At 47.3% G+C, this 27,849-nt stretch overlaps 1 protein-coding gene across 2 annotated transcripts; it reads left to right on the forward strand.

The window, feature by feature from the left end:
* Positions 1 to 4,121: 4,121 nt before the first annotated feature.
* Positions 4,122 to 27,654, forward strand: fam135b (family with sequence similarity 135 member B). 2 transcript variants are annotated; one of them, XM_057020696.1, is made up of 21 exons: positions 4,122 to 4,304; positions 5,215 to 5,352; positions 7,404 to 7,500; positions 8,947 to 9,026; positions 12,492 to 12,631; positions 14,432 to 14,502; positions 15,658 to 15,831; positions 15,972 to 16,098; positions 17,797 to 17,956; positions 18,047 to 18,096; positions 18,596 to 18,751; positions 19,539 to 19,612; positions 19,691 to 19,845; positions 19,927 to 21,706; positions 22,377 to 22,543; positions 22,661 to 22,752; positions 22,872 to 22,969; positions 23,665 to 23,816; positions 23,899 to 24,009; positions 24,456 to 24,569; positions 24,834 to 27,654. In XM_057020696.1, the coding sequence occupies exons 2-21, from the start codon at positions 5,274 to 5,276 to the stop codon at positions 25,037 to 25,039; spliced, it is 4,083 nt and encodes a 1,360-aa protein (XP_056876676.1). In that variant the 5' UTR covers positions 4,122 to 4,304; positions 5,215 to 5,273; the 3' UTR covers positions 25,040 to 27,654. The 2 variants fall into 2 exon arrangements, with proteins under 2 accessions (XP_056876676.1, XP_056876677.1); XM_057020697.1 differs by lacking the exon at positions 5,215 to 5,352 and having other exon boundaries at positions 4,123 to 4,304.
* The last annotated feature ends 195 nt before the right edge of the window (positions 27,655 to 27,849 follow it).

The following is a 27,849-nucleotide window of genomic DNA, read 5'->3' on the forward strand; positions in this document are numbered from 1 at the left end:
CTCAACACTTTTATGTTTTCAGCTACCTGCTTTGATCTGATTCCTTTGTTCTTATTCGCTAAAATTACCTAAAACATCACTAGTGTGGTTCAGTAGACAAGTAAAACTGTAATTAATTGTGAAACAAGCAGGGATTTCTAAATTCTTAATGATATTTCATAAGATTCTTAACGAGCTTTGCACATTTGTTGAATGTAACTTTAAATACAAAAGACTTTAAGGAACAATAGCGACTCAAACATGCAATTTTGTCTTTAGTTCCCTTAAAGAACGTCATCGTGTCCCACTACAGTCTTCTCAGTTGTGCTCGGGACTGGATGAGATGTAAAAAATAAATAAATAAATAAGATATGCAAAACTAAACACAGAATGAACATTGATTTTTGCTTTGATCTTCCACGGCAGAAAACATGATTGTTTTAGGGTGACATCAAAACAACTGCACTGGAGGTAAAGCCCCTGGGGTGGCTGTGAGAGCAATGTCAGGAAAGACATCTGAGAATTGGAGGGTTTAGTGTTGACAGCTGCCTCATCAGCTGCAGGCGCCGCTCGCTAAATATTAACCTGAGCAAGGAGCGACGCCATCAAACGTGCGTCAACAGTCCATTTACCGGCTGTGTAATGCCTGATTAAAGGTGCATTTGTGGTTTTGAACACATATTTACTGGTAACTGTTCAAAGTAAAAAGGAAAGACTTTAAGAGAGAAATGGAAAGTCCCCCAATGGGTTCCAGTAAACCAAGACAATTGCAAAATGACCTACACCCAAACACTGATGGGACTTTCCTTTCGCTTCCAGTCATGTGACCATCCCGAAACTGCAATGGTTAAAAAAATACAATAACAGATTGTTTCTGTTTCTACTCCGGGCTTCATTTTGATTGAGGATAGATCAAATAAGAAGTCGGAATCAGAAAGAATCCAGCCTGAGATGATTACCTGGAGCCGTGTGGGGCCATGTTTCACTCGCCTCCGAGACGCAGACGAGCACGAGGCACAGCGGTGTGATGCGGGAGCAGAAGAGGAGCCGCGAATGTGAAAGTTCCCAGGCTGAAGTCGGTCCTACCTGCACATGTTGGGGACTGACGGGGGGAAGTGTCGGACGGGGATGCTCAAGCATTTTCTGAGCGCACATAAAAGTTTGTTCAGCGGGCTCCCATTGGCCAGGAGGGCTCCAGGAGGTGGTGTTTGACTTTTATTACCAACACTTTAAACCCTGCAGAAGCTGGTGGACCCCCACCCCAACACCAGAGCCTCCTAATGACACGTGTGCCCGTATGGAATTCTCTTAATAATTATCGTCAGGAGAGAAGCAGTGAGTGAGGGGAGCTTGGATTTCACGATCATGTTGTCCTCATCACGGCGGTGTAGAAAGCACGTTAGCATGTAGCGCCGCCGCGGAGGCAGCCTTGTTATTACCTGCAGGGCCTGAGGCGGACGGGCTGTTTATGTGTCCTGAATGTTGTGTAATTGATTCTGGGCCGTTTGATCCGGGATTCTTTTTGCTGCAGTTTAGGAAATGACGGAAACGACGATACGCGCAGTAAATCTCGGAATCGCAGCGATCTGCTTTATTACAGCATTTATGTGCAAATGTCCTACTCTGATGAGAGGTGGTGCAACCGTAGGAGGATTTGACCGTTTCACAACAGGGTGTTTTCATGTTTGTCAGGAGGATTGAGCCCGTCTGCTGTTCTTGATGAAGTAAATCTAAAATCAGAATTATAAACTTGTGTGATGAAGTATCACATTCTTTTTTTATGCATATATTTCCAATCATTGCCAATCAGGCCCTTGCTGCCCCCGACCCACCTGACCCAAACGATCAGTCACCTCAAAGTCCAGTGATTTGTTGTGATTTGTTGTGATTTGTTGTGATTTGTTGTGATTTGTTGTCCCCTGATATGACAGTAAAACACACCCGTCCGTGACTGTCCGGTGTTGCCTGAATTGACTGTTCCTGTAGTTGCACTAAAGAGCTGGGAGGGAAACACGACCCCCCCACCTCCCGCCACAGATCATGTGTCTGGCTGGATACGCTCACGCTCTCGATGAGAGGGCACACACAGACCAGCGGCCAGAGACAGAGAAAACAGCTTGTGATTGTTCGTCCACAAGGCAGAACACATGACACGCGCACACTCGTGACCCGCGGACTCACACTCTACCTTACGAACTGAAGCTCGGCTTTGGGACGGAAACACAACAACATGAGGGCCACGGCGACAGAGCTCCGAAAAGCAAATCCGACACTTTAGTTTAGCCGGCTGGCATGGGCACAGATTTATTTTGCAAGCTCATTTGGCTAAAGGTTAGCATGGAGCTAGCACACTGATCCACAACGTTTCAACAAAGGATGCGAGGAGTAACGCTAATGTAAGAGACCTCCCTCTCATGATGCTCCCCTGAAGGACGGGGGGCTGCACTCACCCTCTATCAGTTCCCACAATTCTTTGCCCTCGACAGGAAGTAGCAGAGGCAGAAGGCCGCGACTCTGGGAACCTCGGGGTCGTTCTGTCTGAAACCAAAGTTGTCAAAGAACAACAGTTATATCAGCAGTGATGCTGTGGCCCCGTGAGATGTAACCCCGGGTCGCCAGGGCAATCCGACGGGCGTCCTTGGATTTTCTTCCAGGTTTTTCAACAGACTCTGTGGTTTTCTGGGACTCAGCAATCATCTGAAAGGAAAAGAAAAAAATCAATAACACTTTTCTCTTAATCAAGTGTGCTTGGAGCTGATGGCAGAGCGCCGCGTCAGAGGAGCTTCAAACGACTTTGGGGTCCCAGAAAAGGGAAGATGAGGCTGGGAGCGTCCTCCCGCACCATGCCGAGGGCTGTAAAAGACACCAAGGTAAACGGTTGGTGGGTCAGGGGCATTTTTGTCCATTCCCAGTTACATAATCCTCCCCTCCCCCGTCGCACCAGTGATTAGTCTGTGCGGGGTTGTTTAACCAGGACAGATGGCGCGTTAATTTCGCTACCTGACTGCCAGGAAAAGCATGTCCGGGTTAGTTCCCGTCTATTCACTGTTACTCTGCAAATATTGTCTCAAAACGTTCATCCTCGGAATCCCAAACGCGCCTATTTGATCATCGTGTTCGATCTGGCCGTCAATTCATTGGGATTTTCTTTTAATTCCAAGGGAGGAGCCCAGCAGTGGGCTCCATCTCTGCTCCTGGTGTTTTCTATTTCTGTCTGGATCCATTGTCGTCGATTTCAGGAAAAGCAGAAATGTTGCCTTTCTATCAGTTCATCTCAGTTCCGTGGAGCGTTTACTGCGGGTTAATTGCTTTGAACCCACCTCAGCACTTCATCAACCTTGTTTCTAACAGCAGGCAGCTGAAAACCATCCACCCAAACAGAATATCTGGAGAGAAATGCACACGTGCTCATGGTGTTTGCACTGTTATTCTTATATTTGGAGGCATTTTCTCTTGTATGACTGTTTTAATTGCCACACAACACTGAAAATCACAACGAAGTGCTGTTACCTGGCTTACCATCTTCTCCTTTTAACCTGTTATTACTGTAAAGTTCACGTCTCAAGTTGAGGCGACGGGCGTCACTTCCTGTTTGATGATGTCACCAGCAGGACTTTCCCGTCATGTTGTTTGTTTCTTCAAAACAGGAAACGGTTTAACGCTAACGTCGCCAGCCGTCGTACAAAGAATGCTGAATATACAACAGGTATATATTCATTTATGCTTAACATTAAAGCATAAATGTATGTGCACTGTAGCAGTCACGTGGTACATTCATCTCATCCTGGAATTCACGGTGCACTTCAGCTTTTAGGGGCCAGGCTGTGACGTCAGCTTGCACACTGGTTGTACGCTATAGGGCACACACGCACGCACACATGCACACACGCTCGCACACACTTCTGGCTGTTAATATTCCCTTTATAACACTGCACAGTGTTTCTTTGTTTTGTCTGCAAAACACAGGGACGACCTGGAGGATCAGCACAGAACCAGATTCCAAGACAGACGCGCACTTTCCCAAATTGAAATCCCTGTCGAGAGAGAGAGAGAGAGAGAGAGAGAGAGCAGAGAGAGAGAGAGCAAGAGAGAGAGAGAGAGCAAGAGAGAGAGAGAGCAGAGAGAGAGAGAGAGAGCAAGAGAGAGAGAGAGCAAGAGAGAGAGAGCGAGAGAGAGAGGTGGGGGCTGCAGAACATACAGGGTCTGGATGAATAACCATGGCAACAGCAGCAGCAGCAGAAGAAGCGGCGGTATAAACATCGTGATTTACTCCGTCAGGACTGGAAGCGAAGCCTCGGTCACGGTAACACTGGCTCTATGCTGAGGTGAGGCTCCTTCATTTCTTTACCGCTTTCCTGCCGATGCTTCTGTTGTCTGCATGTGCATGTGGAAGCTGAGCAAACGAGAAGCTCCTTGCCGTACATCCCAGCAATCACAGCTCCGACTGCCCAATACGTGCCGGCAGCCGGGACTGAGGGTGGAAGACTGGACTCTAATGCCATATTTCCTCTTTTTTAATGTTTATCTTGAAATGTTACTGGGCTGCGACTCTTGTCGAGGCTCAGTCACCCTGTGTCCTTTAGTAATTACACTTAAGGACGCTCCGCACTCCTAAGTTATAAAGCCGACGGAAACGTTCAAGTAATCCCTTGAATATTAAAGCCAGTCAGTAATAATCCTGGAAAATCAGCAGGACGAACTGGGAATGCGTGTGTTGAGCGTCCTGCTATGGAAGCCAACAGGAGACAGCCTGCGCTGTCCAATAGCAGTTTTTGATTTCCCCTTTTTGCTGCTCCAAGCGAATGTAGCTGCAGAAAGAGCCGAAATGAGAAGGAAAAGGACTCAAGGTTAAAGAGATTACATTTAATAAGGCTGTTGATATGGTAACGCAGCTCCCTCCATGTGACTGACAGTAAACACTTCATCAGAGCAGGGAAAAACAAAAACAGCAGCTTGCTTGACTGCCAGACCCGCTGTACCCAATTCTAGTCAACTAATCCAGTTTGGAAATTACACCTCGTAACCACGGAGATGGGAGTCCTCACACAAACTACTGGCGGATTGGGAGTGTAATTCCTGTGCGATCTCTAAGGGCAGATTCATTATTAGCTGTGCTCCAACATGCCACAGAAGAGCAGGACAATCTCAGCTGCAGCCAGCGAGGGAGTCCGTCGCATCCTCTCAAAGTCACAGCCCCGTTCTTGCTAACCTCCCCTTTATTTCGGCCTTTTCCAGGACCCGGATATTACGTGGTGTCGCTGCTTTGGTGAATGGCCCCTTAAACGCACAATTTAATGCTTCGCCATGAGGGTGAAGGGGATTATTTTTTGAGCTTAGTGGAGGAAGATCTGCTGAACTGTTCTGCTGGGGGAGGTGAGCATTAATAAGAATAGCTCAGGTTCATGTCCAGACATTTATCACACACACACACACACACACCTTCACATGGAGGCAGACGACAACACCCAAACATCTGGCCAAATCCCCTCCATCTTCACTCACCGTCACCATGACGCCCCTTCATCTTGTCCAGTAGACGGTGTGGGGGTGGGAGGGGACAGGAGGGGGTGGGGGTGGGAGTTGTTCCTCCTCAACCTGTTTGGATCACTGAAGCTTCTGGCTCCAAAGAGGAACAGTGTCCCTGCGTGCGCCTCATATTAAAAAGTCATAGCAGCAGATGGTTGTTTTGTTATGATTAGTGTTCAATGATTCGCAGCAGCACATCAGCAAAGTTGGCCAAAGTGCAGCAGCAGCAAATGAGAAGTTCTGTGCTGCCATGAGAGTGTCTGGGTAGGAGACGGTGGGACGCTGCAGCTGTCACAGCGCAGCATGAAGCGCTCACCCAGGCTTTTAATAAACAGATATTACATCTCTTCTATGCGTGCAATGATTCCCACGGGAAGGTCCTAAAAGAGAGAGATTGCATCCTAAAGCCAAGTATATGAAAAGGAGATGTTGCCTTCACGTGCTCGGTCCGTTCGTGTTGAACACAACGAATGACCTTTAAATCAGTCAGGAAACGGCGTTGACTCTCGCCGGCACACGGCTACCGCAGGGTTGGCAGGAAGATGAAAAAAAACCCACTCGTCATCTCGTCTCATCGGGACGTTTGCAGCAGCTGCAGGACCTGGTCCAGATTGCTCTGAAACTCAACGGCAGGAGTGATTTTTATGACACATCCCATCAGCCAAAGTCAAGGTGGAGGAGCCTTTTCCTGCCAGCTGGAACGACAACTCACATTTGCAGCAATTCCACTAATTAAATTTTGAGGGCGCGTTTGTCAAAGGTACCTCCGGATGTAATATGCAAACATGGCTGAAGCGTTCATTCGGTCTGCTGTCGACTGGTCGTCTTCCAGCGTGGACGAGCAGGCGTCACGTAACTCCAGGTCAGAGGTCGGGTTAGCAATAAGACATCCTCGCATTTGAGATGTTCCTCACGTATCCTCTCACCCTGCTTCCAGAAGTTCCAGAATGTCACGAGACAACTCAACAGAGCTGGAAAAAAACGCTAATGTTCTAAAAGTCGTCCCTTCTGGATGACCTTTCCACAACCTTTCTCCAAACTTTGCATGTTCTGAGGAGCTGATAGACAAACAGGAAATCTCGCAGAAGAAAATGCAGCAAACGATCAAAAGGTTCACACCAGCCGCGACGAGAAGCTGCTGCAGCCGGTGGAGGAGTTCAGTAAACATTAGTCTGCTTTGATAAATCCGCTCCTCTCAAATAAAACGTCAACCAGGCTGCAAAGTGAAGCTGCTCTTCCCGAAACGGGCAGCAAATAACTCTGTCACACCGGGACGTTTCACCGGCTGTGCGTGAAGGTTCTTTCTGCTGCTCAGGTTCACCTCTCAAAGAACCTTTGGTGACCTTACTCCTGAGCTGCGCTATGCTAATCGGGCTCATTTCTGTCTTCCCAAACCAGTACTGAGGTAATAGTGGCTTTGTTTTGTCCCCCTTCGCTTTGGTGAGGTGAAAACCACGAGGCTGCAGTTTGTCTTTCCTCAGGCCAACGACACAAAAGACGTTTTCAGCTCAAAAAACGGTCGAAAAGCAAAAAAAACTTTAAGCGCCATAGAAATTCAGGTTTGATGGTACGACGGCACAGAAAAGTCCGCTAACGATGTTGGTGAAAGTGAGCAAACTACGAGGCTGACATTTACAGCAGCAGGATGAACGCAAGCGGCCCAGCAGATCCCTTATTAGCGCGCTCTTACGCTGCTAAATGATTCGGCCTAAACAGCGACAGCGACTGCTGCTCGAAGCAAAATGTCAGGCGCAATCCTCAGTCAGGTTGCTTCCTCGCAGAGGGCCGCGTGAGTCAGCAAAAGAAGGAACGCCTTTCATTTATTTAGCTATTTTATCTTTCCAGTGGACAGCTCTGTGATTGGATTGTCACTTACACGATGTCCTCTCGTTTGACAGGTGATGAGTGGGATCATATCATGTCTGAAGTACAGGGAACACTGGAGTTTTCTGTGGAGTTGCACAAGTTTCACAATGTGGATCTCTTTCAGCGCGGGTAAGACGTTTCCACTTTTGGGCTTCACCTTCATTCCATATGAGACGGTGCACAGTTGTGCCAAATGTGTGTTGATGTCAGCATTATCACACTGTACATTCCCAACAACAGAGATTACCTAGGCTAGATTAGCAGAAAGGCTAGTTTGGCAAGAGGGCATTCTAGGTGGAGTCACCCGTCATGTGGCAGCCATTACAGCTATAGAGTTGCTAGTTTTTAGTAGGCTAACGCTGATTTTAATGGGTTTTTCCCTCATTAATATGGGTTCTATTTATGTGTGTAAAGAATAATGCTGTATCAGTTAGCACTGGTGGCTACATTATACAGGTTCTGACTGTTAAGTGATGTGCAGGATCAAAATAAAAGGTTGATAATAAATAATATAGTATGTGCTTATTAAATGAAGTGTATCATACCACACAAAAAGAACCATATTCCCGCGCTGCCACAGGGATGTTAAGACCTCTGGCCGGCCTCCGGCTGGCTGGAACTCCAGCTTTATCTAAATGATTTTCCTCCCCAAATGGGATGGGCTGGAAGCAGATTTATCATGGTAATCCCTTCAGCTGGAGTGCTCTAATATGTTTGCTTTCACTGGTTGCTAGGTTGAAACATAAGAAAACATGATTTAAAAAAAAAAGATAGAGGGGAAGCTCACGTGGACACGGACGTATTTCACCACACGCTCGTGTAATTGCACAAACCAATGAGTCGGCAGAGTTGTGCCACCGAGCAACGAGTTGCTTTGAAACGGATCGCATTAGAATTCTGATTTGATCAAGATTTGATCACGGCCTCGCAGACCTGCACGTGTGGTGGTTAGAGTTTGCTTCATTATAGTTACGGTGCCATTCTTCTAATATGTCATTGAAATTTCCTACAAATGCAGTTGCTGGTCACTGGATCCTTTGCTGCGTTTTTGTTGAAAATAAACGGCGCCGTCAGAAAAACGCGGCGCTTTAGGCGCCTTTACGGGGAGGCCTGGACGAGCCCGGCTCTCCAGGAGCGCTGCCTTTAAATGCTGATGCGATGACAGCGTTCACGGCCACGCTCCCCCCACCTCGGCGCCGCGTCCCCAGAGAGCCAAGATGGGCTTTTACACAATGGCGTGTTGACTCGAGCTGTCAGCGTGACCTTTTCCCACCCTTGCCTAACGTCGGGAATGTCATGTAAATAACCCTTGAAGGCGTCAGGACAGGTTGAGTAAATCTCTGCCCTCCGCTCCACGATAACGGCGTTCACTTTGAACGCACACTATAACGTCCCTTTTCTAGATCGAGCTGGTAAGAAAGATGGCCGCCATTGTCCCGCCCCTTTCCTTCAGTGTTGGAGGACCAGGAAGACCTGGAACAGCGTTCTTAATTAAAAATAACGAAATGTTTGTTTAAGTTTTAGCCCATTGCTTCATCAGCCCGTCAGCCGTCTTGTGTTTTTGCCGCCTCTCAGGTTCTACCAGATCCGGGCAGGACTGAAGGTTTCGCCTCGGGTGCCTCACAGGTTGATGGTGACAACTCATGACAACGCAGGTAACAGCTGATGCTCCCAGTCATGTGACTGGTTCTTCCACAGACCTTCCCCTGAAGTACTGTGGTACTTATTCAATAAAAGGTGTATTTGATGATTGCCAGCGAATGAATCTAATGAAGAAATCTGCTCTAATGGTTTATTCGGTGGCCATTGATCATTCTTTGTATCCTGGGACATTTTTAAAGGAATATTTACCACGTTTATGAAGCCCTCGCAATTATATAGAGTTTAAAATGTACAGAATTTGGTTGTAAGGTAAGAAAAGACAATTCTTTTTTTAAATTATTTGCATTTCAGTCAGAAATCGATGAATTCGGACATGGGAGTGAGATCTTGTTTAAACAGGTTTCTGCATCCTCAGTTGTGTCGTTTCCACAGAGGTCTCAGTGTGAGAAACCCTACGTTGGGAATTGGATCACAAACGCCCCAACGTGGTGTTTAAATCTGTGTGAAAACAGTAATTCCACGGAGCTTTTGGCACTAAAGTCCACGGTAGCAGCGAGCATGCTGCTGATTCCTGGAACCATCGTGTTCTGCTGTCTCGAGGATGTGATATATATGAATATTTATGCTCTTTGCTTTGCAGATCTCACAGATTTACTCCTTTTGCAGCACTTAGAAGTCGTTATAAGGTTTTCCCTAAAAATGATTCGTGACGGAGGGTAAATTCCTGTGAATGATTCTATTGTGTGAGTGATTCTATTGCTGTTACACTTGACGTTCGGAGAATGAGAGCAACACATTGCCTTATCACACTGGCTGTTGCACACTCAGTCATTTTCGCTTTGAAATTGAGCTCGAGTGTATGTGTGTCCTTGTACTTGGTACATAGTGAAATCCTCATTCTACGAGCAAAGTGAAGACATTTTTGCTTAGTTGGGTTTAGGGTTAAGCATTTAGTTGGGATGATTGTGGTCATGGGCCGGCTAATGCATTCTGTCTATGAAAGTCCCCAGAAGGATAGAAGTACAGGGATCTGTGTGTGCGTGTGTGTGTGTGTGTGTGTGTGTGTGTGTGGTACTAGTGGAAAATAATCTGCGAAAGGACCAATGTTTTTCCTCCCCTCCCATAATGAGGGATTTCAGAGCTGCAGTTTCAGTGCTCAGACTCAAAAGAAAGAGCTGATTTTGAAAGCAAAGCATTCGAGACAGAACGTTAATTGCTTTCTGACTGCAGACTTCTCACCATAGAATTCCTTATCAGGACAACGCGACGCCACCTTTGCCATTGTTTGAATGGAAAAATGTCCCTTTCGGTTGGTCACGAAACACGTGACGAATGCTGTCAACTGTCGGCTGCAGCTTGTGCCACAAAGTTCAGATCTGAATCTCTCACAAAGCTGAAGCTGTTAGACTGACAATAGTGATTCACAGTAATAGTGGCTATTTTTAGCCCATCATGACTGAAGCTCTGTGTGTATAAGTGTGTTGATCTACACGTACATGTGAGGACCCGTCCTTGCCAGTGAGCCCACTGATCTTGTGAGGACAGTGGAACTGATGACTATATCAATATCACTAAAAGCCTGCGGCCTCAGTGACTATGGTGGAATAAATCACTTTTAATGGTTTCATTGGAGAGCGATCTTTGTGAAAATGTCGCAGGAGCACCATAACGAAAGATGATTTCGGACTCCTCATTAGTTCACAGGAGAAGATTCAAGGTAAATGGCCAGGACATCATAGATGGCAAGGGAGCTGATAAAAATAGCTACTTAGCAGTGCTGCTGTAGATAGCCTATATTTAGAAATCTGAATCCTGGAGGTGCAGATTTTAAATGACGTCAGGTGGGAGAGAGACAAAGTTTACCATTTCAGGACGAATCAAATGCAGAAGCTGCTCTTTAAAATAAATATATCAACAACAACAGATATTATATCAATGGAATGGTCGAGATTTTGAATTGTTTCTGTCTGAGATGTAATTTTGTAGGTTTCCCCTGCGTCCACCGCCAGATAATCCTGGGTTTTTCCCAGCAAAAGCAGCGGCCGCTGCAGCAGGCTACATTGCAGTGAGGATCATATCCATATTGTAATTGGATGGTGGCCTCGCTTCCCTCCCCCTCTGCAGCGTTTTCCACAAGATCTTAAGCCTGCGCACCTCACAGGCAGACTCCTGAACAGTAGCCAGGGAGGCGATGCTCTCATCATACAAAGACACAGGAAATAAGCCCTGGCTGCATCCTCGCTGAGAGAGTATGCTTGACATTTCAATTGTCTCTGCCCTGCAGACAAATGAATTGTGTGTGAAGGATGGCATCAGGCACTCAGCTGAAGGGTTTTAATGACGCTGATTCATGCTCACCAACATGGCGAGAGGAGGGCTGGATCACATGTCTAAAGCGTGGCCCTCACGTGAATATCAAGAGCTGTTGGGTGCAGCATGTGTGGGTTATAAGACATGAGTGAGACACACACACCAACGGCAGATGTGCGCTGGCTATAAGCAGATTATTACCAACGCAGGCTGACTGTGGCTAAACCTACAACATTTAAACAACATTTCAGTCCACATCTTCTTATTTGTTAACCCCGGACAGGCGAAATATAAATATCCAACCATTAAAAATGTCAACTGCAAATGCTTTATTTTCTAGGCAGATGTTGTCATTTTAATGAATTTTTAAACAGGTAAAACATGTCAGATTTAGTGACACCTAGTGGTGATAGTGTAGATTGCAAGAACCAAGTGCCTTTCTTCAACCTCCTCGTGTTTTAAAGAGCATTATTCAAACCTTTCAACAATGACCAGCGTTTTATTCAATAAAATACCACAGCATCATAAACGCAGAACAAAGTATTATAACATAAAATCACATTTATCAAATACGAAAATAGAATTCTGTCTACACCGAGCCCACCCTCGGAGGGAGTATGGACTCTGATCCACTTAGATCTGACTACAGCCCTGCGCCCATACAGCCATCGCTCTGGCTGGGGAACATCAGCGACAGTGTTGTGAGACGGAGACCTGCAGAGAGCGAGGACACAGGGGAGAGCAGGGCCACCAGTGGGGGGGGTGTTCAGAGACCTTTCATGCCTCACAGCGGGACTACAGCCCTGTCTCCCGTCCAAGCCTGGACAGCAGGCCCGGAAAAGTAGCGAAAGACTGGAAATGAGCATCTTTGGATATAAAAAGGCTGTCATGACATGTAGTCATGTGACCTGAAGGTCAGAGAGGCTAAAATGTAGCAGAGCTGAGTCATTGTTGTCATTAACATCAGCTGTTAAAACACTCTCAAAACACGACATCTTATATTGCTGGTTGCTTTCATCAGCTAAAATCACCCCCGTAACTTCTCGTTAATTTATCGGACAATTGTGCATCAGCAATTAAATCGATTAGTATCTAACCGTCCTCGTATGGGAGAGTGCGGGCTAACCCATCTAAGACACCTATTAGCTGGATGTCTTTTTTGACGAGCATCAGTCGACCTCATCGTGTCTGTTTTTGTCCCTCATCAGAGGAATGCAGCTTCAGCTCGCCGGGGGTTTACGACGGCGCCGTCTTCAGCCGGATATTTCAGATCCTCTACAGAAACGAGGAAATCACGGTCAACGACTGCATGATCTTCAAAGTCCACCTGCTGCTCGATGGAGAAAGGGTGAGTCAGGCGCGCTGGAGGCGTTTCTGCACGCGCAAACTCATGCACACTGGTTGCTGAGTGGGGAGGGGGGAGAAAAAGAGAAGAAGATAACAAATGCTTTCTTTCTGTCTGCTTATCTGTGTCCTGGCTGTTTAATGCAGTTAAGATAGTTCCCATAAATACAGCAGTATAATAGGTGGATGTACTGACCACGACTAGATGCATTTGGTCATTCACTGTCCATCCGTTGGATACAATAGGCCCTTTGGATAAGAGGAAATTGAGTTGGCCATGAGAGCAGAGCGACAGTGACATAAAGATGAATTTGCTGGATAATAAAGCTTTTCATATCAATATATTTCCAACTAGGGGCTTAAAAAGAGGGCTAATGGCATTACCCATACATATTTCAACAATTAACAACAACCAGAGAGATAGATTGATGTGTTTCCTGTAGGTTTAGCTGAACATATACATGATATTATCTGAAAGGCTACATCTTACTGGTGGCCATGGCGACCAACCAGTCAGTTCACTTTTAAAGAGATGGCAAAGCTGCTCCACCTGCAGGAACCTACGCGACCTTGCCGTTAACAAACACCAAATGTGTCTGAGGCTTATTGAGCTCCGCGACTCCTGGAATTAACCGCGTGCGACTGAAACGAACCTGCACGTAAACCCCCCGGACAGTTATCGACGTCTCGTCCACACACGCAACCCTGGAAATCCAGCCTGGCTTCGTTGTCGGCGGCCGACGGAGCTGAAATTCATCAGCAGCGTTTTGACGATGAGATAGGCCAGGGTGGGGGAGGGGGCAGTTGTGGAGGCGTCCGCTCAGACCTAATGGTCCATATGATAGCCGGGGCATCGACATCGCCGCGCTCCGCCGCTCTCCGAATCGCCGCTGGAGGACGCCGCCAGAATGTGAATGTTCTGGCTCGCCTCTGCAATTTCAGGGAATTTCATTAAATATGGAAGCATGTGATGGAGGTACGGAGCCGGTGCAGCTTTGGGACATATTGAATTTCAGCCGAAAGCACTCCAGACGACCCCCCCCCCACCCCCCCACTCATTAACCTTGTGGAGGTTATCTGGCTCTCACAGCCACAGATAGCACCGACCAAAATAGCCTCTTGTTTCCCTCGTGTCTACACACACGTATCGTTGGTTTAATCAATCGGAACATCGACGTCGGCAGGGATCAGTTTGTTTGCGTGGTTGGGAAGACAAAGACGGGAAAAACTATCATTTCTGTAATAAACACCTCGGAAAGCAGCACAATGAAACTTCAAAGGGCTCCAGTGGCTTCTTCTCCTCTCGCTTCATTCAGGTTTGAATAGCCTTGTCGACGGTGATGCTCTGAGGCAGGACGGCCTCTGAACATGAGAGTAATCCAGGCCTGCTCAATCTACATGAGATTAAAAGATATTTTAATCATCCTACATCACAGACATGTCATCTTCAGCTACTGTGAAGGGGCTGGATCAGAATTGCAGATGGAGCTGGTCACACTGGGTTGGGAACCGCGGGCGGCGCCACTTTAGCCCCTCCCTACGGATCTACGACACATAAATCACATCTGAACGGTTCGGATTATCCCTTTTAAGGAAAAAGCTTCATCATCCTTCCGTGACCTCTTGCATGCAGCCTCGACGGTGTTCGACCCTCCCGCCGCCGTCGAATCGCATTTTCCTCCTAGGAGGCCAAAGCCCAAGTGCTGCTCTTACTTTTAAAATGAAAATGTTTAGTAAGACCTTATGATCAGTATCAAGAGAAACTGTTCATGCATTAAACGCTGCACACTGGTGACTGTTGCAGATGGAGGAGGCGCTGAGCGAAGTGGACTTTCAGCTGAAGCTGGACCTTCATTTCACTGAGAGCGAGCAGCAGTAGGTATTTGTGTGTGTGTGTGTGTGTGTGTGTGTGTGTGTGTGTGTGTGTGTGTGTGTGTGTGTGTGGAGAGAGAGAGTGAGTCAGTGTTCGCCGTTCTCCTCCGTACATCTTTAGTGCAAGTGTGACAATGCAAACTGAGCATGAATCAGCGCCATTATGTGAGTTTGTCAGCTCGCAGCCATCTCTGATCAGCTGATCCTCGCCGTCGTGCAGGCGATTACATGAGGTCACTGTGATCTGTTTTTAATGGGGACGAGCACAAAATCCAGACGGCTGTTTTGCATTAGCAGACAAGGCGAAGGGTCCCATTAGGCTCAGACTGGTGTGCGCTAAGAACAGTGTTGGTGTGTTTTCACTGTTTTTATCATACCTGTGTGATTATAGTTCTCGGAAGAGTTATGGAGCTCTTCCGTCATGTGATGGTCTCATTACATCAAAGCATAGATCAGCATTTCAGGAAAAACACTCCTCTTTTACCTTCATTCATAGATGGAAGAACATTATATTTCTATAATAATGATGTTGTTGAAGAGGGTTGAACCTGGGGATCACAGCGCCTCCTAGTGGAACGTAACGGCATTTCTGAACTGCAACAGCCCATTAAATTGAGTCATATTTGAGATTTATGACATAACCTGAGTATTTTAAAGGGAACTGTTAGTGTTTTTCCATTTTCTGTGATATGCAAATCCTGTAATTGGAGTCACATTTTTTTCAACAGGCCTGATTTTCACTTTCTGGGAGCTAAAAACACGATTAAGGTGTGATGATAAGCTAATTCTGATATAAGCACTGACAACAGATGTGTGTGCCTCTCTGCTCTTTTCTCATCAGCTATAACGACCGTTTGTAATGTTTGATGAGCGCCTCCTCATGCACCCGTAAAGTTAAATGGGCCCAGCGTCCACTTTAGGAGCAGCGTGTGTGTTTAATGTGTTGTAACGAGGCTCTCTGCTAGACAGGAAGGGAGATTGTCCTTTACTGATTCTATTTTCTTTACACTGATCAGTAAAGATTAGTTTCTGCTTTACTGACTTACCAGATCGCACTTTTAACCTCTAGTCAGTCGCTCAAAAGGTTTAAATTTAATCTGTTTATCCTTTAAAAAGACGCAGGTCTAATTTGTTGAACTCTTCCCTGCTCCTCTTCAGGCTGGCAGAGTTAGCAACTGTTCCTCTGATCAGCAGCCGGACCCTCAGCCTCCACTTCCACCCCCGGAGAGGCCTCCACCACCATGTCCCGGTCATGTTTGACTACTTCCACCTGTCTGTTATTTCTGTCTCCATACATGCCTCACTGGTTGCCTTACACCAGCCGCTAATCAGGTAGCGTTAGCGCAGATGTTTGCAGTTTTATGGTTTTAATCATGATTTTCCTCTGAAGTCATGTCAGAATGTGTGTTCTGCCCCTCAGTCCTGTGCTCAATCTTTAAAAAATGGAACTGTGGCTTCTGTTCTCACTGCAGCTTTGCACGAAGCGGGAAGGGCTCCTGGCTGGGAAAGGGCTCGCCGGAGAGCGCCGCCGACCCGTCTGCCATGACTGTAGACAACCTTGTGTTTGGCGCAGGCTACTGCAAGCCCGTCATCTCTGAGGTACTTCAGCCAGTGGCCCCTCGGCTCTGCGGACAGCGAGAGGCCATTTTGTCCCACCAGGCTGCTGAACGTATTGTCCCCATTTGGCCCGGGTGTTCCCTGTGGGCTGGTGCTGAATGCCAAGCTATCGGGCAGAAGTGCTCTCGGGTTAAGGACGTGTTGGACTGAGTTCTGATCCAGGCTACGGTGCAATCAGCTTGGCTTTGACCCAGGTCCGAGGAACGAAGCAGCTCTGCCTTATTCATCACTCAGTTTTAGGCTTTTTTCCTACTTTGCGTGTAAGTTTTCTTAGTATCTGATTTGACCTCATTTTGGGACCGGACCATAACGGGATCAAGGATCTCCCTGGAAACGGTCAAAACTTGTCACGCCCCCTTGATGCTTGATGCTCATTTTCAACACCCAGTCATGGTGACAACAGATGACAACAAAATAGTCGCCTAATTGTGATCACAAAGAATTAATTTAACTTTCCGTTTGCTGTTTAAAGTCCTGCAGACCTCTGTAAATCCTAATGAGCACTCCGGCAGCGTAGCCCCCCCCTCCCCTCCCCGTCCTTGCTTTTACCCAGCACCCCTGGCTGGGCGCTTTAATAAGCTGTGTGTTTAGCCAGGCGGGGGGGTTTCGTTTGATCACGGTAATGAGTTCTGCTCACAAGCGCCACGTACTCCCTGGCTGCAGGTGAAATCCGCAGAACGCCGCTGCCGTTTATTCAAAGCGCTTCACTCACGGCTGGGCCACATTTCCAGGCCTTTCTCGCTCTCTGATTTCCTCCCCTAACTGTGTTCCGCACACTGTGGATTTACTTTCCTGTTGTGTCCCAGAGGAAGGAGGGAAAGAGCTGATCCCACAGCGGTTGGTGTTCCACAGCAGGGACCTAAAGATCAAACCACACACTCTAAAGGTGACCCGGAACATGTGAGAAGACTTGGAGCTTATCCCAGGCGACGGACTAATAACTAGTTCATACTGACAAATAGGAATTTCTTTCCTCTGCCCTTCATTTCTTCACATGGGAGAATTATGAGTAAACTTACAGATGTTCCTTCCTGGTTGGGGTCTCCTGCAATTACAGAGCACACGCAGGTATGATGATAGGGTCGGAGCGGCGCTCGCTCCAGGCCAATGACAGCACATCCACAGATAGAGGAGTGAACCGTGCCTTTCTGAAGCTCCGCTAGCCCTGCTGGCGCTACCGACACATCCTAGGAAGAACTCGCCAGGCCTGGTTGCACCTGTGGCGTGAAATCGTGCTCGTTTGTGTGGAGAGTTTCAAGTTAGCCAAGCAGAAACACACTTCTGCATCGAGACTGTGGGCATTGGTGACAGTAACAGAGCCCCGTGACAAATTCAGCTTCCTCATTTTTGGCATTGTGGCTAGTTTTAGCATTCGTTTAGCATCTGGATCGGGTCGCATCATTGCGAACTTTTAAGAGGTCATAACAAGGATGCATTGCATCCCCTTCATGCCTCCTTGCATGACTGATCTGGTTTTACAGCCCCCAACAAGCTGCGTTTACGGGCCATTTGATCTTTCTGAGGACTTCTCATGAATTTCTCACATAGCCAAGCGTCTCCCTGCGATCGGCAGCCTGTAAAATGAAAGTATACCGTGGGTGCATGTCAGTTATTACAGCGGACATGACTGCTGACCTACATACAGGCTGATGATTCACTTTTTTGTCTCCTTCTCTGCAGGGAAGCTTTTACGTGCCCAGTGAGAACTGCCTGCAGAGAGCTCACACGTGGCACCGAAGGCTGTGTCGCCTCCTGCTGGTGGCACACAGAGGTCTTCACACCTACCACACGGCCCTGATGAAGGAAATCCCACAGCTCCTGCAGGCGCCCTTAGAGTCAGGTGGGACAGGATGGAAAACACAATCATCTGTCTTCACACCGTGTTTAGAGGCTTTGCACTCATATTTACATGTTACCTGTTTTTCCACAGAGGCATTGCCTGTAGACGAAACTCTCAATCAGCTCACTGCTGCGTTACAGGTATGTTTTTGGGAGGAAAACATGCCCTCCCTGCTGCTGATACATCCTACTGGGTAGAAATTAAAACTGGGAAACTGGGAAGGGTGAAAACTCATTTCTATCCAGTAAGACAGAAAACTCGGCCCGGGTGGCCGCTCATAGGACGGGGTTGTTTACACTGGTTTGATGATAGTAGCAATTGGGTTTATAATCCGCATGTAATCCAGCAACTTTTCACTCTACCTCCTAAAATGTTTTCCTCAAGTTCTAAAGGCGAACAGCAAGTTTTTGAATTGACTCAGTTGGGACTCTCCTACCTGGGTTTTCTTCCAGAGAACAGTGTGGGTTGATGGACTGATGAATAAAGCGTTGTTGTATCTTTTTTTGAAGAGAAGCAGCTCAGGCCCACCGTAGACTTTGTGTTGGTGGAGCAGATCTTGGAATAGCACAGGGCAGATGGTCAAAGTGGATGCGTTCACTGACTGCTTCATCTTTTTTCTCCCCTCTCACCTTTCATCAGCTGCAGGAAGACCACGAGAAGGTGGCGGAGCAGATCAGCAGGGACGTGAGCCAGCTCTGCACCCAGCTGGCAGCACTGTGGAGCCGCTTCCTTGAGGCTGCTCTGCTCAACCCCCACATCCTGTCCTACCTGGCCCAGGAGCACCACACGCTCAGGGTGAGAGCCACACGCCGGCAGCAGCGGCTGTGTTCCAACAGTGTCACATCCTTAAATTTAGCCAGCTGCATCTCTGACGCCCACACTAAACTGAAACATATCAATAAATATAGAATAATTTTATAACGGCTGCTCCTTCCAGCTCCGTGTGTAACTCTCTAAGGACTATAGCATTGATGACATCTGTGATAAGGACACAATCTTTCACTTTTGAGTATGACTAAGAACTTAGTGAGGTAATGATGCAACACACACTTGGGAAATTAATACAAGCCCAAATGCAATTTTCTTTATCTCGTCGCTGAGCTGTATAATGTGAACATGTGCTTCACTGTAGAGTAGCTCTCAGGGCTAGTTGTGTGAAAATAATGAACATGTTTGCTTTGGCTGCTGCTCCCCCGAGGGGATTCCGTCATGCTTCCTCCCACCAGCAGAGTCACAATATCAATTAGCGTATATTCTGTAATTACTGCGGCGTTTGAATGCACCGCGGCTGGCGTTCCCGCTGGTTAGTGGCTGACTTTGGAAGATCTCTTCCAACGAGAGTCAGAGAAGAACATTGGTTGCGTCATCGAGCAGAAGGATTTGGATCTTAAAGATCTGAAGCACCAATCAGGAGCTTACGGTGATGTAACCTGGCCTTACGGTGATATCTGTAAGCACATCTTGTGGTTGGCAAGCATGCCCTGGGAAACATTGGAAACATCAGGGACACCACCTGGGTTACTTACGTTTGTTGGGGAATAAAAAAGCTAACGGAATTCATGTCTGTTTGTGGAAACACCAGGTCAGGAGGTTCTCTGAGGCATACTTCTTCACCGAACACCCCAAAGAGATATCTCTAACTTTCCAGGAGGAACTGTAAGTGACATCTTAACAGAAGAAGAATATTACTGGTATAGAAGGAACCCTGAAAATAACAATATTCTGCTGACTCAGGATCAACAGGCACGGCCAGATAGCTGCAGAGGTGCGGAGTTCAGACTACCTGACCAAGATGCCTCCTTTACCCGTCGAGTGCCTGGACATTGATGGGGACTGGACCAGTCTGCCCATCATCTTTGAGGACAGATACGTCGAGTGTCCTCAGACAGGTAGTGCACGTGGTGCAATGTGTTTGATCTCTTCACGTGTTTTGGGGGTTCACCAGAGCTGGTTTGTCTTTCTATCTCCAGATTGGATGTCACATGTGCCAATCAGTGACGGGCAGACCGGCTCGGAGCCTGTCCTCCCTCCTGACAGAAACCAGGATGCCAAATCACCAGCAGTACCCCAGGGTCCCTCAGACAATGAGGAGTGCATAGATCTGCCCACCTACGTCTCGCTCATAGCAGAGCAGAGTAGAACCAGCTCGGACATTGGAACGACCGGCGCCGGTCCGTCGGAGGTTCCAAACCTGAAAGAACCAGAGAAACTGGAAAGAGTGGCTGACCAGAACTGTAACGGTCACTTAAGTGAATCCAACAGGACAGAGGTAAAAGAGGACGCCACGGGAGACAGCAGCAGAAGGGAGGCGTCCGCTAAAGCCGCGCCATTAGATCATTGCACGAATGAAGCGAATGAGGACGTTCCTCTCCTCGGTCTACCTGCTGCCTGCCTGCATCCGCCGACATCTCCACTCGTCTGCGATCCCCAGAGAGAGAACGCCCGTCGAGGAGGCCTGCCGGGCTGCAAGGGGATGAAGCGCTCATCCTCGGTTATTTCTGACTCAGGTATTGAGAGCGAGCCCAGCTCGGTGGCGTGGCCTCTGGACGCTGCCCTGCGAGCCCAGCCGCCTCAAGACTTTTCCAGCGAACTGGAGATCCGTCAGCAGGTAGAGAGCCGCCGCCCGGTTCATCGCACCTCTCTGGAGGGCCTGCAGATGGAGAGCAACGGAAGCCTCCCGAGCGCAGGCATACAGGCGTCGCTGACTTCCATCAGCTCGCTCCCGTACGAGGAGGATCAGCAGCAGAGGCAGCTCAGCAAACTGACCAAGTCGGTGTCCGCGCCACAGATAAGCAGCCCCGAAGACGCCGCGGACGACCGCGTGCTTCTCAACCATGACACGAACGGCAAGAGCTTCACACAGCACCAGGATTCATGTAACATCAGCTGCTCTTTGCCAAACGACGACTTCGATCCGCCATCTTTTGCTGATTCAGGTTCAACCACACGCCGCGTTGTCAATGATGCTGCTGCCTCTGAGATGCCGGCCCCTTCGCAGGACCGGCCAGAGGCTCCCGACAGCGCATTGCGGTTGAGCGGTGCCTCTGAAGTCCCGCTTTTACTGGAGTCCACAGAAAGCCCTCATGTGAAGGAAGGAGCCATTATTGGCAGCCGGGGGGAGAATATGAGCCAGCAGACACGCACCAGTGGAGCCAGTTCCCCAGTGGAGCGTGTGCATTTTGTTGAAACGGAAGCCGCGCCCTGCAGCCGTGGAAACAATCCACATGTGCGTAAAAGCTCCAGTGAGGCTGGAGATGAGTCCCAAGGTTTCCAGCAGACTGAGCCGCCTCATGAGCAGGGCCACCTGGATACCTCCCGACCTCCTCTGGAGCTGTCAGAGGTCGAGTGTCCCGGTGACCCACCCAACAGGACCACCAGCACCACAGAGAGGCCCTGCGACCTTACAGGGTTAGTGCTTGATGACAGGACGCCGCCCGCAGACCTCAACGGGGTCTCAGCCAGTGAGAAAGAGCCACTAGACTGTCAGGCTAAACCCTCAAAGATCCCCAACTCGGGTCTGGCCTTCGTGAATAAGAAGATGGTGGAGATGGTCAACATGTCAGTGTCCTGTGCCCCCACCTGTCTGCCCTTTTCCTCTGTTCTGAGAGACTCTCCATCCATCAGTGGACTGTCCCCTCGCCAGGCTACCTCACCAATCACCCATCAGCCCCTCGGCTCCTTTGGCATCATTTCCTCATCGTCGCTCAGTCCCCTCAACATGGACGATGCCACCAATGAAAGGATGCTAAAGTGAGTTGATGAAGCAGCCATTTTAACCCCCAAACAGGAAGTAAAAACAGAAGAGATGTTTATAAAATATTTGGCGTGTCTCTTACAAAAATGCTGTGAGGTTTCTTAAGCTTTCGTGCTACAAATTAGCATTTTTCTACTCACGCTGTTACACTAAATGCCTAAACTTTTCTTGTCAAAGCTGACATAATAACCAATTTCAGTTAACTTCCAACATCTTTAATCTACCTGCAGGAGTGAAATTATAATCTAGCCAATGAAACTGGGCCAGTGTGAGGTTATGAAGGGGAGATTGGAGGTTCTTGACACATCCTGTAAGCCTGAACACAGTCAGGGCACATCTGAAGTGCAGGAAGTCAAGCAGAGGTGAAAACGCTCCCCGAGTGTGTTCAGGCGCATCAAAGAGTGTAGGCAAATCCACGTTTGCCGAGGGTGTAAGAGCTGAAATCGGATTTGTTTTAACTCCTCGCCAAAATTCTGTAACCTGGCAGTGTGTCAGGAGGGACTAAACCTCTGGGATGACACTTGAAAGTCTGCAGGACTTTTGTGTCTAATCCATCCAGCTCATCAGTGTGAAATAGATCAACTAGCAGCTAAGACGGCTCTCGGGCCTGGAACTGTGACTCACGCGCTGTAATCTCACTTCATTTCCACCTTCTTTCCTCTCCAGTTTCTACAAAGCAAAGGAGGAGCTGTTCAAACAGCTGAGCTTCCAGGCCGGCTTGTACAGCGACCTTCCGCTCCTGGCATCTGATTTTCCATATTTCCCCCCCGAGGAAGACGACGAAGAGTTTGATGATGGCATTCACCTGGTGGTGTGTGTCCACGGCCTGGACGGTGAGGATCTCTCTGCTGTTAAACACACCTGCAGTGTAGCTCATGAGCCTCCGGGAGTCTCTTCAGCGGTTTCTAAGTCCACTACAGAGGCTCAGAGTTCTTCTTCTCTGTTTCCAGGAAACAGTGCAGACCTCCGGCTGGTGAAGACCTTCATTGAGTTAGGGCTACCAGGGTCCCGGCTGGACTTCCTCATGTCTGAAAGAAACCAGGTAAGTGTAGATGACAGCGATGAGAACAATCGATAAAGCGCCCATCTACATTACCTGGAAGTGGTTCCAGACTGCCTGGAATGACTTCTCCACATTTCTTTTGGTCTGTTTCTCTGCAGACCGACACGTTCGCAGACTTTGACACCATGACTGACAGACTGCTGGACGAGATCATTCAGCACATCCAGCTCTACAACCTCACCATTGGTCGGATGAGGTCAGATGCTCTGCTTTACTATCCCGCTCTTCTTTATATTGACCTTGATCGCGTTCACCTGTTAGCATGGACTTTGGTCAGTAGATGGCAGCAGAGTCTTGTCACCATCTCAGGCTCCAGTACCCGGCCTTGTTTCCCCACAAGCTCTCAGCTCTGATCATAGCAGGCTGATGAGCTCCCGACTTTGACTCAGGATACCGCGCATCCTCCTGCAGCAGCATGTTGCTTCTGATTAAATTAAGCTATTCATCTTCCTGCCTAATTGCCCCCAAAGTGCCAGTTTATTCTTTTTGTTCTTTAACTTTCTATATGGTTGCACAGTCTCCAGAGGATGCAGATGCGAGACAAAAGCAATGGAGTGCCGCGGCAGCATCTGCTCTTTCTCTGTGTCTTGAATATTTGTTTTAATAGGAAACAGATTAGATGGAGCCGACGTGAGGGATTTCAGATTTGGCTGCCAGAGGAGGGTAATTAAAGTAACTGACAGACAGAACTTCATAAATTAAATACTTAGCTCTGCTGGGAGGACACGGTTAAATTTATATGGCATGTATTTAATGTTAGCATCGTTAAGTTGTCATTGCCTTTGAGAAGGTTTAAATATCAACATATTAGCTCATTTTCCCCTCCTAAACCCAATTTTTGTTGAAAACGGCTCAACTTTATGTATAAAATGGTTCTTCCTCTACTTACAGCTTCATTGGCCATTCCCTGGGGAACATCATCATACGCTCGGTGTTGACGAGGCCGCGCTTCCGCTGCTATCTTCCCAAACTGCACACTTTCCTCTCGCTGTCGGGGCCACACCTGGGAACGCTGTACAACAACAGCGCGCTGGTCAGCACAGGTAAACCTGGGGCAAAGGGAAGTTTTCAGACTCTCTTGGACCCGTCGTTTGTCTGACAGCACGGTGTGTTTGTGTTGATCAGGCCTGTGGTTGATGCAGAAGCTGAAAAAATCCGGATCCTTGCTGCAGCTCACCTTCAGAGATCACGTGGATCCCAGGAAAACCTTCCTCTATCACCTGAGTCAGAAACCAGGTACCGCTTCTTAAAAGCTAGCCTAATCAAACATTCAGGCAAATGTTGCCGTCTTTTCTCTCAGCGTGTGAAATTTTCCAACGAGTCAGCGCACTAACACTCAAACGGCGGCCTGTGAGGGGCCTCCCCACCGTGTGAGTGGAACAAAGCAGCCGTTTGTCAAACAGGCTTGAAGGAGATAAGCCTGAAAATGCTTTTTTGGCCCTCCCTGCAACACTGTAGCAGGCTGACAAAATGATCCAAACCCTGTCATTGAAAACCCAAAAGTGCTCTCTGTTAAAAGCCCAGTGACAGGAGCACTTGAGGGAAAAAAGCTGTTTTATCATATCAAACATGTCATTGTTCTATGTGATTATACTTTGTGCTCCACAGCCATTTCCCATCTCTTCCCTGTCCTCCTCTGTCTCATGTCTACACGGTAAAGTCTATGTTTTGCCTCTTTTCAGGGCTCCAGTTCTTCAAAAACGTGGTGCTGGTGGCATCTCCTCAAGACCGATACGTCCCCTTCCACTCTGCCAGAATCGAGATGTGTAAAACGGCTCTCAAAGACAGGACCACAGGTACAAGAAAAGATTCTGTCAATTAAGGATGTCTGCAAAGGCAGATGCTTGACTGGAAGATTAAAAAGGTCATTTTTTTACTCGATGTAGGGTCCTTTTCCCTCTTAACTCCTGAAATAATGACCATGGTGCATCTAACCCCACATATACGGATCTCTCAAGCAGCACATCTCAATGTCAAAAAAGTAGATCCCGTAGATACGGTTTACCTGTGAAAGGGTTTAAAATTCATCTCATTTGGATCCCATACTTTTGTCCCCGAAGGGCCCGTTTACACCGAGATGATCAACAATCTGCTGCAGCCTCTTGTGGAGGCCAGAGAGTGCCGGCTGATCCGCCAGAACGTGTTCCACGCCCTGCCCAACACGGCCAACACCCTCATCGGCCGCGCCGCCCACATCGCCGTCTTGGACTCTGAGCTCTTCCTGGAAAAGTTCTTCTTGGTTGCGGGACTCAACTACTTCAAATAAAAGGTGCTACTCCTGCAGGATGACAGGAGCGGACCTGCTGATGGAGCTGACGTGGAGAACCTTGTACAGTCCACTGGATGTATATACTCAGCAGTATGGGAGGCGTGTTCATTAGGCTTGTTAGCAGCTGGGGGTCAAAGATTTTGCGACTGTTGAAACCGCATAGAAATGCAACACAAGACATCTATCAGAGGATTAATTGTAGATGTTTTGTTGGCCTTACAAATAACCTCTCAGCTGGAGCACTAACAAATGCTAATTGTGGTCAAAAGCATTTAACTCTTTTCCCTTTAGAGTCGGTTTTACGCCACAGTTACCGAGTCTTTCAAGCGTTTTACTGATGATAGTCTTTAAGGCAATAGATGCTTAACATTCATCCCCCTGATTGTACATGAAGTATTTTGTATAAAATATAGATGTTCCTTTATACAGAAATGACTATATCGTTGAAATGATTTATTTTTTATCCTTTGTGTGTCCAAAGTGTCTGTCATCTAAATGTGTATCTTCTCTTTGTCGAGTCTATCGAATGGAAAAGTGCTTATAAGCTAAACGGCAGCAGCGGCGGCAGCAGTGTTGACCAACGTAGCGTTCCATTCAGAATCATAATTATACGAACGAGTTTACCAAAAAATGACCGGCAGGGGGAGCACTGCAGAAGCGGTGTGGCAGAATTCTAACGTTTGTGGCTTTGAAATGAAGAAAATATGGAAAATAGCTTTTAAATTTAAAAATGGAGAATGTTTCCTGTAGCCAGTCCAGCATTTGTGAAAGTTAGCATTTTAAGTTTTGCTCTACAGAGCTATAACTGCGTCACGGTCGCTATTACATGTTAGCATTTGTGCAGATTGACTTTTTTTTTTAAAGGAGGAATACCACTTTAATACAGTAACCAACAAACTATCTTGTTTATATAAATTCTTATTAACGTCCTGATATCTAATTAACACTTTAGCTACACAGCCAAATAATTATTTGGATCATCTATGAGATAATCCAAATTTTTACACGCTGTTGTGTGTAGTTTCTGCTAATCCGTGTCTTTAGTACAGTTTGGGGGAAGTGAATATTGTGTACCTCTAATGTTTGCGAGCCGTTTAAAATTGTCCGTGAATACTTTCTCCAGAACCACCGTGTCTGTAATTTCAGTTCCTGTCTTTGTTTTCTCTCCTCAAAGCTGTTAATCAGGGTGACATTGCTTGTTTTCTGGGACACTGGTTGATTTTGCCCCCCCCAAAATCCTACAACACCAGGCATGATGATAGCAGGGAAGAGTAGCAAACACTGTCCTGTGAATTTGTTTGGCTAATTCAGATAAATGTGATCCCCCCCCCCCATCATTGCTCTCCACAACCCTTGCTGCTACATTTATGAGCAACATGAAGAACATGTATATCCATGATCTTTGTTCTAATCAATGTGCCATCCATCAGAATACTAATGGTTAGCAGTGTTTTGCACCTACTGTATATTTATGTAGAAATTGAAAGATTGACCTTTGCACTGATTTGATGGCAAGTGCACTTTAACGACAACCTCCGCTGGTGTGACCATGTTTCTTTTTCTTTTTCCGTTCTTGTCCATTAGTCCGTCCATACATTGAATCTTTGGAAATGACGGGCATGCTGCCCAGAAAGTGACAGTGATTGTCTGTCTCAGCCATTCAGGCGACGTCTTCAGAGTACAAAAGGTGACATCCCAAATTGCTCTCTTGTTTTGCTGTGAAGCGGCAGCCGTGCGGCTGCACGCTAAGCAGAGTGTCGCTGTGATTGACTCTCATCAAATGGGCTCCTTCAGGGCGTGCAGAACATTCCCAGTGAGCAGAGCTGTGTAAGCAATCTGCAGGAGCCGCCCTCCATAATGCATCATTCCCAAAACCCCTGCACCCTTCCCTCGGCACGCAAACACACCTCGTGTGTCGGATGAGGATTTGGCTTGTTTGCGTTTAAGGTCCCGTTTGCTTAACGGGGTCAGCCAGAATCGACAGGCCGAATGAGTGTTTGTGCTACTGAATTTGTCCCCTTTCAAGGGGCAAATACATGTTTTGAATTGAGAGGAAAAGAGAAGAATGGCTGCATGGTAAAGAACAAAAAACCCAACAAAAAAAACCTTTTTTGTTTTACATCATTCTGTACATTTATTCTGCTGTAGTAAAGTGAATCCAGAGGTGATCCGTAAATCCCTGCAAGTGCTGTCAACCTTCAAAACTAGCTGACTTGAACCTTTTTGTATTTGATTGCCCTTTACTGGAAGTCCTGTTCGTGCATAATGTGTGTGTGTGTGTGTGTGTGTGTGTGTGTGTGTGTGTGTGTGTGTGTGTGTGTGTGTGTGTGTGTGTGTGTGTGTGTGTGTTGGGCAGAGATGTGATTCGACTGCAGGAGCATCCTCCACGTGTCTGAACCCAATGTGAAACATTTTGTGGCTGAATGTTGAACATGAAAGTAAATTCTCTATCATCTGTGCCAATACTGCTATTTTTCTATGTCGACTGTATGTATGTATTCCTCAGTAGCTTATGTCCTATATGTACAAATATAAATACAAATAATTATATACACGGTAAAATGCATCATATTACAATATCTGATCTGAATAAAAACATTCTTTTTGAATTATTCACTGTATGTCCTCACAACTATGGGAGTTCATGGCCGCAGAAGGTGAATTTCCGCCTTAAACTGCACGTGAAATATGGGATTAACGGGAAAGGAAGAGAGAACGAAACGTTTTATGGCCTGAAACAGTAGTTTGTTAGTGCTGTGGTTGCTGTTAAAGTCACGGTGGAGTGTGAACGGGGGTCGGGCCGTGTG

This window comes from Takifugu flavidus, chromosome 21 (genome assembly GCF_003711565.1).
Source record: "Takifugu flavidus isolate HTHZ2018 chromosome 21, ASM371156v2, whole genome shotgun sequence".
Classification (NCBI taxonomy): Eukaryota; Metazoa; Chordata; class Actinopteri; order Tetraodontiformes; family Tetraodontidae; genus Takifugu; species Takifugu flavidus.

What these genes read in the sequence shown, in the direction of transcription:
- fam135b (XM_057020696.1), top strand. Translation starts at nt 5,274, where the DNA reads ATGCTTCGCCATGAGGGTGAAGGGGATTATTTTTTGAGCTTAGTGGAG. An exon ending in CGTCGAGTGTCCTCAGACAG is followed by an intron (nt 19,846 to 19,926) that starts GTAGTGCACGTG and finishes TTCTATCTCCAG; the next exon opens with ATTGGATGTCACATGTGCCA. An exon ending in TCATGTCTGAAAGAAACCAG is followed by an intron (nt 22,753 to 22,871) that starts GTAAGTGTAGAT and finishes GTTTCTCTGCAG; the next exon opens with ACCGACACGTTCGCAGACTT.